This window comes from Dendroctonus ponderosae, unplaced genomic scaffold (genome assembly GCF_020466585.1).
Source record: "Dendroctonus ponderosae isolate FM_Combo_2020 unplaced genomic scaffold, Dpon_F_20191213v2 Dpon_F_20191213_2, whole genome shotgun sequence".
Lineage (NCBI taxonomy): Eukaryota > Metazoa > Arthropoda > Insecta > Coleoptera > Curculionidae > Dendroctonus > Dendroctonus ponderosae.
The window spans coordinates 15,034,973-15,047,145 of NW_026018165.1; the positions used below are offsets into that span (position 1 = coordinate 15,034,973).

The following is a 12,173-nucleotide window of genomic DNA, read 5'->3' on the forward strand; positions in this document are numbered from 1 at the left end:
GTAAATGGGCATCATTATGCCTCAATATTTTAAGTTAAAGCCAATCAATGGATTATGTCCATTTCAGTAGACGTTAAAACGAAAAAAAAAATTAAAAAACCAAATTTTTCTACTACGTTTATTTATTCAGTCCTTAATAATTTATATGGGTATACATATCTATAAAATTGAATATAAAACTTGTAAATATAATTCAGCTGACAAACTTTAGCGTTCGAAGAGAACAGACTATTGTAGAAGGAACATTGTTTTTCATTATTGCTAAACGGGTTTGCCAAACAAAAGTCAAACCATGTATAAAATTTCTGCCCATTCCTAAAACCTTTCACCTAAAACCCAATACTTTCCCTTCTTGAGTCAATTTTCACTATCAGTCTCCAAGGGTGGCAGTAGCTGATTGATCCACTTGAACAACCCTTGAAGCTCCCCAGTCTTCAACTCATGCAACGTATACACCAGTGGAATAAATTCCCCTTTAACATTCAGTTTGCTCAGTTCTTCAAACGTCTTTTTACCCCATGATATCGGCACCATCGTATCTCTTTCGCCATGTGCCATGTATAAAGGCGTTGTTTCCGATTTAAGCCCCGAATAAACAGCCGAGTTTTTATTTAGGAACGATGAAAGAGTGAACACTCCGGCCAGCCCAGGTGTAAACCGAAAAGCTGAATGAAGAGCAAGAGCACCTCCCATTGAAAAACCACCTAAAATAATATGTATAACTGAAATTTTTCGTGGAATTGCCGGAAATAATTTTCCTTCGAACCAACAGATGATAGATTATATTAATAAATAAATAATAATTTGCAAACTAAATTGAATTTTCAACCAAGCAAACTGAATTGATATTGAAAATATTTAAAAAAAAGTTAACTCGTTCTTATCATCATAAAATGTAAGTTTAAGTAACACTAGCCTTTTAAAATAATGCCATTTAAATCCTTTATAGTAATCCATATCCAGAGCTGAATTGAATTAAGGGAATCAACCAATAATTACCTATAATTATGCGGTTTAAAGGAACCCCACTATTGACAATATTATTTACTAGTAATTTGACTTCTTCCCCAATTTCTGCTAAGCTTTCGTCATGCTCAGGCACATCTGGTGTAATACTGAGTCTATCAAACCACACGTTACTCGCCTAAAAAATAAGAAATATCACATTTTTTTCTGAATTCGTTTCCTAATACTGGCCTATGAGCAGTTTAAAAGGAAATTTTCTTACCTCTCCTTTAAGTGGTGTATACGGTCTCAGAGGAGCAGTGGGAAAATAAAAATGAATATGAGGAGACACAAAGTCTCCCATTAAAAACTTAATCCAATTGAAAAACCCTTGGCCCGTGTCCCCTGAAACATTTAAATTGGCAATTTGTTTAAAAAATTATTTCACGAATATAACCTTAAATTATGTAAATATTTATTCAAAACCTACCTGAGCCATGCAGAAAAATAACTGAGGCTGAACAGATTTTGTTGGCTTGTGCCACTTTTATCATGGGCGCCAAAGACATTCTCCAAGTCAATTATCAACTAATTATAATTAAATTAAAAAACATAAAACTAGAAACACCACAACTTTCCCTCTTCTTTCAATCTATCATGATTCATGATTTACAACATGTGAACTTCGACCTGAAGTAGGCAAAACAACGAGTAGTAACGTGCAATATTAATGTACTCGATAGAAAAATTTAATTAGATATAAAAAAGTATCACAAAAATAGGGTTGCAAATGTATAAATATCAGCAACAGATAATATTTTGCTATAATGCTTGAATCACACCGCGTAATACTTGTTTTGTCCATTTTCCTCTAATATTTTGTAATTAATTGGAAATTATATTTAGCATTTTTTGTGCTATGTTCATTAATATTTACTGTTTAAAATTATTTGTAGTTGTACTTTAAAGATTTGGAAGAATATTAAGCTAAGCAACGACACCTATCGAACTTACTAATTTACTGCTTACATGCCCTAACACATGACAGCAAACGTCAGAAAGCTTACAAGAAAAAAATCGCGTTTTTTGTTCAAATCCACACTACTCGTCTGGAAAACAGCGTCATACAGTGAAAGAAAACCTCCATGTTTCGAAAATCGCAATATTTTTTCCAAAAATTGGAAAAAATCTGGCTTTTTCAAATTTTTTATGGAGCAAATCGCGCACGAACTCTCTTACCCATCTTTAAACAACAAACTCACAGAACATACTTAATGATAACATAATAATAATAATAATAACTTAACATACTTAAACATACATAGATATTTTGTGAACAAACTGACGTATTTTTGAAAGATTACTAACTTGCCAACAATGGCGAATTGGAGGTATGTCTGAATCCATTCATCTACTAAACTGCAGAATTCCTTGAAATTAAACATACAGTTAATTAAATAAATATATTCAAAAAATCAGCTAAAAAATTCTTGCAGTATATGACGTTATTTTGACCAAAAGCACGCAAAATAGTCCCTTAAGAATTTTCTCTTGTAAAACAATTAACTTTTTCTTTGCAAATATTTAATGTTGAAAAAACATAAACTGTTTTCTAGAAGTTAAACACCTATCAACTTCTCATAAAATTCTACTGATTTCGTTTCTGTTTTATTAACTAGAGATCTGAAACCACATAAAATAAAACTCAGACCACAACACTACCCTCATATGACTGGATGAATATTTTCGAATAAGTGAATTCAAAAGAGAAACAAAATCCATACTTAATAACGTGGTATATTTATTAATTTTAATCCCAATATTTAATAAGTCCATCCCATCCGGCTGTTACCAACTTGCTCGGCTCATGAGGATGCCACAAGCAGCTGATGCACACATTGTCGTGGGCTTTCCACTTCTTGTACAGTTTTGTGGTTTTCCAGTCCCAGATAAAGCATTTTCCATCTGCATCCCCAGAAACAAGATACGAAAGATCTGGCGAGAAGTCCAATTGGCAGGCATACCCCGCTACCATATGTCCTAAAAGAAAAAAGCTCTTCAACACTGCTAATACATGTATGTACCTCTAAAGGGTCCTGCAGATAAAAAATTAAGAAACTCACCAGTGAAAGTTTTCTTTCGGTTCAACTTAAAGCGATTCAGTGCCGAGAAAATTACGATTTTGTTGTCCATACTTTGGCAGGCCAACCATTTGCCTACACAAGAAGAAAAATTAATTAAACCTTTCGGGATACTTCTGAGAGTAATTTAGTTTACCATTTGGACTGGGTGTTACTGCCGGCATACTGTGCATGGTGGGATCTGCAATATACTTCATGTCCACTGGTATGTCCCACTCCCAAACCCTCAAGGATTTGTCATCCGAAGTGGTAACAAAACGACGATGTTCATCCACAAATGTTATTGTATTGACTGCTCCTAAATGCCTAGAGTAACCCAGTTAATCAGCTCTTTCACGCCGTGACCTTTACTTACCTATCGTATTCTTGTACGATATCCCCAGACCTGGTGTCCCAGCAAATAATTTTCTTATCAGAAGTTCCTGCTACAAACAAGTGCTGTTTATTGTAATCAGGATTAAACTTCACACAGTACGGAATTTTTCTGCTGGTAAACCTGTGGACCACTTGTCCTGTTTCCGTGTCCCATAATTTAATATATCTGCTCAAAAAAATACCCATTCAGATGCAGTTATTCTACCAACTAACGAGCAGTCTTACCGATCATAACCAGCGGACAAAAACTGGTTTCCGTTGTTGTTAAAATTGATATCTCGAACAGCCTGTCTGTGTCCATAGTAGGTCCTCACGCAACGTCTCTCCTTGTAGACTTCCCATATTTTAATTTTACAGTCCATGCTACATGATAGAAGTAAATGGGCAGTTTTTGGAAACCAACGTATTGCCGAGACTCCCTTGGTATGTCCAGTCCATGTATGAATATGGGACTTTGGCAGGAAACATTTATCCGGAGGTGCATCTGCAATAATGCATTAAAACACCACCAAACTTTTTATGTTGATCATTTCATTCTTACCAGACTTCAGATTGATGCCAACATCATGTGGGGCATGCAAATAGGATCGCCCTTGATAGTCAACAGCATCCTTAATATGTAAGACAGACTTCTCTTCAATGTGTCTTTCTTCTGGCTCCCTTCCTCTTCTAGTCCTTTTTGAGACAAGCTCTTGCAGTTCGGCTTGCTCCTCCTCCGTTGGTCGTATGACGCGCTGTTCGCCCTCAAAGCCGCCCCATGGCCCCAAGAAGCCCTCAATATCATCAGGATTGTCATTCTTTTGCCTTTTCCTTTTATCTAGAGGTCTCAACTGAGTTTTTTCAAATACTGTTTTTATGTTCGAATCTTTAGCTTCCTCAGTACTTCCGATGACTTTTGTCAAGCCCTGCTGATCAATGCTCACAGATGGATCCAAAGCATAGCCAAAACTTGCAAAAGTCCTTCTCTGGTTCTCGAATTGGAACTCACTCACATGGGCAGGTTCTACATGACCTAAAGTCAGAAGTTTATAAATGGAAATACGCAATGAATTTTCGAGTGGAAAATCCTACCTGATAGTATGTTTTTCTCTACTTCTTTTTGGGTCTTAAATGGATTTGTAGGTCCAACCACTGGTGCAAACAACTCCTCAAACTTGGGATTGTACATTAGCTCCTTTGCGTCTGGGTGAATATGCAATGTATCTGTGTCCACTGCAGGCGGTAGTACAGTGGGGGCTGCACATATCTGAAGATCCTTCTTCAAGGAGAATTTGATTGATTCTGGAGAAATTGGTCTTGGAGGCTCCAGCGTTGCTTCCGAACCCTCTTTCGATGGATCATCTTCGTCACTACTACTGCTACTACCACTGTAGGCTTGAATGGACAGCATTGCGAAGGAAACTAATATAAAATAAATTGATTTGAATCAGTATGAATTAAACTTTGTGTTTGTTGTGCACTGCTTTGGCTACACTAACCTTAAATTGAGTCAGTGTCTTCTTTGCTTTTAGTGACATTTGACTGTTGTAACGTTGCATTGACGATAAATTTGGCAATGCCCACTCTTAGATCATAGAGTCTGGTAAGCATATTTCAAATATTATTTTAGTGATTTTATTATATTTTAAAATTATTTGAATTGTACTAGGGCGGTTTGGTAAACGCTGAGGGCATGACTTTGTAATAAAAGCTGAGAGGTTTCCAAAAGCTTCCGAGTTATACGAGAAAACCTTAAAATATTTATTGAAATTTTAGTCTAGTATTTTAGAGTTTAGTTCAAATTTGCCCCACGCCTGATCAAAAAATATCATTCGCAAAACATCCTACTAATTATTTTAACTTAAAAAAAATTCTTAGAATCAATCTGGTGTCCTTTTAATTTTATAGAAGGAAATACATTTTTTGTTTTATTCTAAATAAGAGTAATATTTATCACATTTCTCGTTACTTAATATGATTTTTCTGGAATTTAGTTTTGTCTCTAGTTTACATTAGCCAATAACTACAAGTCTGAGCAAATTTTAAATAAAAAATTGGAAAACGTTCTGCTGAAAGCATTAATTAATGCTAATTTAGTTATATTTGTTTTCACCTTTTGCTATATAGTTTAATGAAACTTTTCTCAACTTTTTGAAAACTTGGAAAACACCGTCCTGTTTTGAATAGTGAATTACCTGACTTTGTCATTTGAATCTTTCAAAAAAATTTTCAACATCCAATAAGAAAATTTAAAGTAAAACTTCAAAATCCATAAAAAATTGACGTGAAAATATTTATAATGGGCAGCTCGGTGGCAAAGCAAAATCAAAATCCTCCAGACGGCGAAGATCCTCTGAGGGATTACGCAACGGAAATAAATTTTCCTTCTAATATATCGTAAGATTTAATCAATTTATATACATTTTTCATTATGCTGTGTTTTTTGATTGTTTTTAGCAATCCTTGCTCAAATATGTTACTGGCTTACATGGACGGGAATTATTATCCTTGTATTATTGTAAACAGAGCTCGAAATATTGCAAATGGATATTTAGTGTTTTTCCTTCATAGCCAGTGTGAAACTGAGATTCCATCCTGCAATGTAATAGGAAATTTTAAAGTATACAAAGTCTCATTTAATCTTCACACATCATTCACAGTGTGTCCTGTAGGCTCTTCAAGACTGCGTTGTTAGTTTCTCGCACGATGGAAAACTCTATTTAGGAAAAGTCTTCAAAACCAGCTCTAATGAAGAAACCAAAACGCCCAATTTCTTCATTAACTGCGAAGATCAATGCCGATGGATTTCATTGCCATTCATATTTCTGACTCCTGCACAAGCCAAACAATTGTCCTGTTGAATTTCGCTGAACTGATTCATAGATTTTACAAGAAAACCTTACACTGATGTCCCCGATGGTTTAATGGTTCAAACCGCTTAAACTTCAGGGTCAGCAGAGATTTAGTGTGTGGGAATATTTTGTCAAAAAAAGCATGAAATAAATTGTATCTTTTACTCTTCTTCTTCAAGTTCAGCCGTTTTATTAATTTAATTTCTTTTAAATTTAATTAAGTCGGTTAATATTTTAAATTGTGCTAGTTTTGATGTAACAAAATTTTAAACAGCGTGTTTTAACTTTGTGATGTGACAAAAAGTGTATGATTTACACAAAAATGAAGAAATACTGTTTAATTTTGAAGCGTTTTATATCTACTACTATAATATTTTAAGTAAGTTAAGTAAGTAGTTAATTATATTTATCCTGTGCTTAAAGTTTAAAGTTGATGATGATGAAAAGCCCTATAAATCGATGGTTAAAAGAGATCGCCTCGAACTCCTGCCACTTCAGAAATTCAATCTATGCATGTTATTTTTTAATAACAGTGGCAAAATCTGAGTCTAGGAATACTTCTTCAAGGACTTTATTAAATTTTTTAAAAGTTTGAAATAGTTCGTATTTAAAATCGTTTAATTTGGTTTCCTATCATATAAGTTTAACCTGTATTTTTAGTTATTTTATTGAAAGGTTTTTTAAGCTTTCAACTGTAATGCTTTTCCCAAAACAATATATTTTATTCAACAATTTTAAATTGAAAAAACCGACTCGAACATATTCAAAGTGTGTTCAAATTCAAACAAAACAGGCATTCTTACATTCTTTTAACTATCTTGAGTTTTTTTAATATTTTTTTTGCATTAGCCATTGAGCTCGCCTGAACAGTGCATATATTTTAGAGGTTTCCTATTACTCTTGACTATGAGGAAATATCTGCTTTTGAATGGACGCTATGCATTATTATTTCCCTTCATTCACTCTCTTATTAAGTCGCTCAATTATTTCACCCTCTTATTAAAACTGCGGTTACACTTCGAAAAAACCAATTGCAAGCAAAATTGAAAAAAAAACCACTATTTGTTTCTCTTGCGGTCGATTGAACAAATATTGGTTCCTCGGTACAGCCTGTGTAGATCTGCATCACTTGTGTATTTCACCATAATAATTATATATTTCAACAAATATACATTACACACTTCTTCCGTTCCAGACAGGTAAAGCTAAAAAAGACCAATTATTTACCAAAGATAAACGTTTGCAATGTTTTGAATGTGTCCGGATGATTTCGATAAGTTGCAGGTGATTTTGGTTCCATTGACGATTTGAAATGTGTTCAAATGAACCAAAACCCGCCTCTAGTGGGAGAACCATACGCAAGGTTACATGGAAATAAGTACGTTATATAAATTGGCCCGGTGGTAACTCAGTTTTTAGTCTCAAGAGTTATTCGTGCAGAAAAAATGAACTCTTATGTAAGTACAAAAAATTGTTTTAGGGTTTAAAAATTATTTAATTCAATTAATTGATTAAATTCAGCTAGATCCAGAAAATTTCCTTTACAGCCTAAATTTTTATTTCTCGTTTAGAATTATCTCCTTTTAATTTTTTCTTATTTATTATAGCAATAATTGTCAACATTGCGCTATATAATCATGTATTGTATAACAGACATTCACAGAGTTTTATCATTAAATAATCGGCAATGAATAAAACATAATACACAAAATGTATGAAATTCAAAATAAATGAGCCGCTAATTTAAAATAGTAGTAAAATTGAATAAAGTTATATTTAAGAAGTCTAAGGGTTTTAACTGGTATTTAATAGCAAACTGGGCTGGCTTAACTATGAATCTGAAAAATATACATTTAAATTATTAATTATAATTTTGTTTCATATGTGAAACTTTTCCTATCGCTCGATAGCCAAAAATTTCAACGAAAACATCGGCATTAAAATGAGTTCAATGAAGTTTTGATAATTTAGCTGACCTTAGAATAGTTTTCCGCTCTAAAAATTAAAACATAAACAAGTTGACATTATCGCAAGAATACATTCTTTTACTCATTTACCCGAGTTGTTTCATAGTATTGTGTTGTTTTTGATGGGACAAAAGTCGCAAATAATGGCAAGTACAATGTAAATTTTATTTACATTTATTCATTTACAGTTGATTTTTTTTAATTTGCTTTTATTTTGCCGCAATAGAAAAAATAAAATGATGAAAACCTCAGCCAGAATTAATTTTAAAAAGTTTGCTCTGATTTGTTTTATTCAGATTTTCTTTGTCTATTCATCACAATCCACAAAATTAAGGTTTTACCTGGTTGTGAATGCTTCTAATTTATATTTATAGAAAAATGAGTAAAATTTCCGTTTGCATGGTGTGAAACTGCCCATTAAAAATGCAAACAAGACAATAAATAAAAAAGGAAATAATTAAGTAAAGTCAAACAAAAATTAATTTGGGTGAGTTTTGTCTTGATTACTTGCACTATTTCAGTGACGTAAATGATCAATTTACGGTTTTCTGTTAAAAAGGCGTCCCAAAACACGACGTTAATATATCCACAATCCGCATAAATATTCAGGGCAGTTAACAACAACAAACAACCAAAAAGTAGCATTTAAGAATTATTCTCGACTATTTTTCGTATTCATACAGCAACTCAAAAACACTGTCTGTTGTTGTGAAATTTGCATAAATTTGTTGTGAATAAAACCGCACGCAATGTCTGCATAACAAGAGACGTTTAAAAATCCAAACTTAAAACTTGATAAAGTCGGAAAAAAATGCGTATGTAATATGTTTGTATAGCTACAAGCCATTCACATCATTTCCGGGGTTTGTAAATATTCAGCAGGGCGGAAAATTTCCTTAAGAAGGTTTTTGCTAATGGAACTACGAACTCTTGCATTGAAAATCGAAAGGTCAAAACTGCCAACACAGGAAATACTCCATTACAGCTAATTAACAATAAAACGGTTTACCTGCAGGCTTCCACTGCAACGTTCCAGTTTCCCTTTCACAATGTTTTGTCTAATTTTTTGCAGATTTTTGCTATTTTCGCCCTTTTCATCGCATCAGCTTATGCGGGTGGCTACGGGCTTTTGGGGGGCGGCACCAACAGCTATGATTATGGCGGTTCGTATGGAACCGCCTCTGCTGGTTATGGGGGCGGCAGCTACTATACCAGACCATATTATTCAGGAGGCGGATATCCTAGGTATGTTATAAGTTTTTAGGGTTATACAGGGGGCGACTGTACAAAATTCTACTACAGATTCCTGGGGTGAAAACACGTTGATTTAACCGAATTTGTCTAATTCAAAAGTGGGCGGTTTTTTGGAATACAGGGCGTCAAAGCCTAAGAAAAAAAATTTTTTTTGCTTTTTTTCACATTTTACAGGAAATTAAAAAGCGCCACAAATTTAACGCATGGCTTAAATATGCCCTAGCTTTTGACAAATTTATCTCAATTAATCTGAACAAAAAATTATAAGATTAGAGCTGTTAATTTCTGTTAATTTTGTTACATGCGTAATTCTATAAAGAAACAAACAAAATATTGCTCGCAAACCCAATTTGCGTCGCACATTGGTCGCACAGCCTTTTTTTCAGAGATTTTCCTCGCAACTAAAAATAAGTTTTAGTAAATTTGGAGCAGAAAATATCTGCGGGCTAAAAAATGAAATGGGCTCAGAATAATCAGACGATTAAAAATCCAAATTACTCGGAAGACATTAGCCTGTAACATCGTATACTTTTTGCCTCTAAGTGTTAACCCACATTGGCACCAAGAAAACATGGCATGAGTATTTTATCATTAATTATCATTATTTTATCAGAATATGTTTATTTCATTTATTTTGCGTATCTTTTAATATCTTTAATTTATAATTCAATAAAATATTCTTGAAATGGTCTTACAGTCATTGAATTTGCGCCGCAGTGTATTTTGTTAACAAATTTGGGTGGAGAGATTTAGAGAGAAGAAAATTGTTTTTGAGGCATTTTTCCGTTTTAAAATAAGCTACATTGTATGGAAGATGGCAACTGCTTGAAAGTAGACTAAAAATAAATTTAAAATTAAATCTTCTACTACTCTGATACTACTTTTTCATCAAAAATACTGGGTRAATTTTGAGTGAGTTCTTTTCAAAGAAAAACCAGATTGCAGGATTGATTTTGTTGTCTTTCATAYCTTAGTTGTTTAGAACCCTGTTCTCTTTTCTCTGCACAYATTTGCCCTACRTTTATTTTGCTCAATGTATAATACATTGATATGTATTATACAATACAACAAATTATATATATTTRYTATACAAAACAYRATACATATGTMTTATACAATTATATATGTATTATACAACAATTAATAATACATAATATATAATACTATCGTTGTATTGTACACCACATTCAATATCAATTTTCTTCTCTCTAAATCTCTCCACGCAAATTTGTTAACAAAATACACTGCGGCACATATGTATTATACAATTGTATAATACATTRTGTATTATACAATTGTATAATACATTATGTATTATACARTTGTATAATATATTATGTATTATACAATGTATAATACAATCGTTGTTTTCAGCGGTCTTCGGCAGGCCGCCGAGTCAAATTTTTGYTCTTTCGGCCAATTTTCCTTCATTAATTCWTCTATTTAATTACTTATTCTGTTCAGTTTCAATATGACCCTTCATGATGTCCTGCATATACTTCTTGAATGCTTGATSAACGTTTTTTGATCACRATATCATTCTTCCATTTAAAGTCCTGGAAGCAACTTTGAGATTGAACAAGCTCAGCTTACTAGGGCTTGTTCTAACTCCAGTTTTTCAGTTTCGGTTTCTCCTTCAGGTGTAAATCTGCACAATATACATAAGCAAAACCTCTAACTTCTGCTAGATGACTGGCAATAGAGAACTTTTTCTCTCTAAAAAATGTATCACTTTTTCTGCCACTTTTGCTCTCAGTGTCTTACATTTTTTATGATATGGGTTGGTAGTTCAATAGGAACTGGTGGTTACTACTCGTCAGGTAGCGGCTACTACCCAAGTGGGGGCGGATATGGGGGATCTGGATATGCCGGATCGTCTGGATATGGCGGATCGTCTGGATATGGAGGATCTGGAATTTAYGGAAGCTCTGGAGGYTATGGAGGATATGGCGGTTACAACAAAGGATACGGCAGCAGCAATGGAGGATACAGGCCTGGGTACTCTGGATATTCTGGATACGATGAATATGGYCCAGGTAAGCTTCAGTTTTYTTAATAAAAGTGGACKTTKTGTCYAAAAACTCTTGATTGTGTGCCTCTCAAAGTCGAAAGCGAATAACACCTACTTATGTAATAACATACTAGTAATCAGTTGGTGAGAAAAGTAGTTCCCAAAACAATACAGATCGGCTATTGATCTCGGATTCGCCGACCTTGTTAGTCACGAATCATTGCAATCTCTTTGTGTGACGATTAATTGTAGAAGGTTTTTGGGTGCCAACAATGTCGAGGCTGATCGACAATGGTCAATTCATTAGAGGTCCAAGCTCAAAATTTCACACGTTTCGTGCAGTTAGTGCTAGAATTGAATGAGCACAAGTATCTGCTTTAATTTCAGCCGCATCTATCCGGTCGCAAAATGCCGTAGTTGAAATTGGAAATAAAAAGTCTGAGTCTTTCAGTACTTCAACCTCTAGATACGATGCTTACGAATTTAGTACTGCAGGTAATGGTTACTGATGGAAATCGTGAATGCTGGGGTAATCATGGAAAAATAAGTCAAAAGCATCCATTATGGGCCATATTAGGAAAAAATAGAACACATTTTTGCTGATAAACAGCCGAACATTTTTTATCAAATCTACATGAGTGCATCGACA

General features: G+C 33.8%; 4 protein-coding genes and 1 long non-coding RNA gene across 9 annotated transcripts in view; 2 read left to right on the forward strand and 3 right to left on the reverse strand.

Moving 5' to 3' along the window:
- Nucleotides 1-104: 104 nt before the first annotated feature.
- On the reverse strand, nucleotides 105-2,066 carry LOC109544507 (lysophospholipase-like protein 1). Of its 2 annotated transcripts, none has more exons than XM_048664217.1 (4): nucleotides 1,960-2,066; nucleotides 1,229-1,350; nucleotides 1,000-1,144; nucleotides 105-704 (listed from the first exon to the last, which is right to left on the reverse strand). In XM_048664217.1, the coding sequence occupies exons 2-4, from the start codon at nucleotides 1,307-1,309 to the stop codon at nucleotides 358-360; spliced, it is 573 nt and encodes a 190-aa protein (XP_048520174.1). In that variant the 5' UTR covers nucleotides 1,310-1,350; nucleotides 1,960-2,066; the 3' UTR covers nucleotides 105-357. The 2 variants fall into 2 exon arrangements, with proteins under 2 accessions (XP_048520174.1, XP_019770306.1); XM_019914747.2 differs by lacking the exon at nucleotides 1,960-2,066 and adding an exon at nucleotides 1,436-1,643.
- Nucleotides 2,067-2,726: 660 nt separating this feature from the next.
- Nucleotides 2,727-4,977, reverse strand: LOC109544659 (pre-mRNA-processing factor 17). Its single transcript, XM_048664218.1, has 7 exons — nucleotides 4,533-4,977; nucleotides 4,003-4,473; nucleotides 3,687-3,945; nucleotides 3,442-3,627; nucleotides 3,223-3,392; nucleotides 3,069-3,161; nucleotides 2,727-2,985 (listed from the first exon to the last, which is right to left on the reverse strand). Exons 1-7 carry the CDS (start codon nucleotides 4,849-4,851, stop codon nucleotides 2,756-2,758), a joined length of 1,728 nt encoding a protein of 575 aa, XP_048520175.1. The 5' UTR covers nucleotides 4,852-4,977; the 3' UTR covers nucleotides 2,727-2,755.
- A 762-nt stretch (nucleotides 4,978-5,739) lies between these two features.
- On the forward strand, nucleotides 5,740-6,470 carry LOC109544436. The gene is made up of 3 exons (XM_019914599.2): nucleotides 5,740-5,837; nucleotides 5,898-6,060; nucleotides 6,113-6,470. The coding sequence occupies exons 1-3, from the start codon at nucleotides 5,740-5,742 to the stop codon at nucleotides 6,299-6,301; spliced, it is 450 nt and encodes a 149-aa protein (XP_019770158.1). The 3' UTR covers nucleotides 6,302-6,470.
- On the reverse strand, nucleotides 5,820-6,184 carry LOC125503528. Its single transcript, XR_007280947.1, has 2 exons — nucleotides 6,099-6,184; nucleotides 5,820-6,035 (listed from the first exon to the last, which is right to left on the reverse strand). It is a non-coding gene; the product is annotated as an uncharacterized LOC125503528 (long non-coding RNA).
- A 1,176-nt stretch (nucleotides 6,471-7,646) lies between the features above and the next one.
- LOC109544661 (probable peroxisomal membrane protein PEX13) overlaps nucleotides 7,647-12,173 on the forward strand; it is a 5,982-nt gene continuing 1,455 nt past the window's right edge. The window contains exons 1-4 of one of the 4 annotated variants that reach the window (XM_019914972.2): nucleotides 7,647-7,749; nucleotides 9,332-9,504; nucleotides 11,302-11,549; nucleotides 11,912-12,019. In XM_019914972.2, coding sequence (XP_019770531.2) covers nucleotides 7,738-7,749; nucleotides 9,332-9,504; nucleotides 11,302-11,549; nucleotides 11,912-12,019 — 541 coding nt within the window. In that variant the 5' untranslated portion in view covers nucleotides 7,647-7,737. Of the gene's footprint in view, nucleotides 7,750-8,327; nucleotides 8,406-9,331; nucleotides 9,505-11,301; nucleotides 11,550-11,911; nucleotides 12,020-12,173 lie in introns of those variants that run through there. The other 3 variants (XM_048663930.1, XM_019914974.2, XM_048663931.1) reach the window with 3 other exon arrangements.

Excerpts from the sequence above, each read along its gene's own strand:
- LOC109544507 (XM_019914747.2), bottom strand. The coding sequence starts at position 1,514 with ATGTCTTTGGCGCCCATGATAAAAGTGGCACAAGCCAACAAAATCTGT. Across the intron at positions 1,351-1,435 it reads TATTTTTCTGCATGGCTCAG|GGGACACGGGCCAAGGGTTT; the intron begins GTAGGTTTTGAA and ends TAAATGTTTCAG. Across the intron at positions 705-999 it reads TTTAAACCGCATAATTATAG|GTGGTTTTTCAATGGGAGGT; the intron begins GTAATTATTGGT and ends ATATTATTTTAG.
- LOC109544659 (XM_048664218.1), bottom strand. The coding sequence starts at position 4,851 with ATGCTGTCCATTCAAGCCTACAGTGGTAGTAGCAGTAGTAGTGACGAA. Across the intron at positions 3,628-3,686 it reads TTGTCCGCTGGTTATGATCG|ATATATTAAATTATGGGACA; the intron begins GTAAGACTGCTC and ends TTTTTTGAGCAG. Across the intron at positions 2,986-3,068 it reads CCGAAAGAAAACTTTCACTG|GACATATGGTAGCGGGGTAT; the intron begins GTGAGTTTCTTA and ends TTTTTCTTTTAG.
- LOC109544436 (XM_019914599.2), top strand. The coding sequence starts at position 5,740 with ATGGGCAGCTCGGTGGCAAAGCAAAATCAAAATCCTCCAGACGGCGAA. Across the intron at positions 5,838-5,897 it reads AATTTTCCTTCTAATATATC|CAATCCTTGCTCAAATATGT; the intron begins GTAAGATTTAAT and ends GATTGTTTTTAG. Across the intron at positions 6,061-6,112 it reads ATGTAATAGGAAATTTTAAA|GCTCTTCAAGACTGCGTTGT; the intron begins GTATACAAAGTC and ends TGTGTCCTGTAG.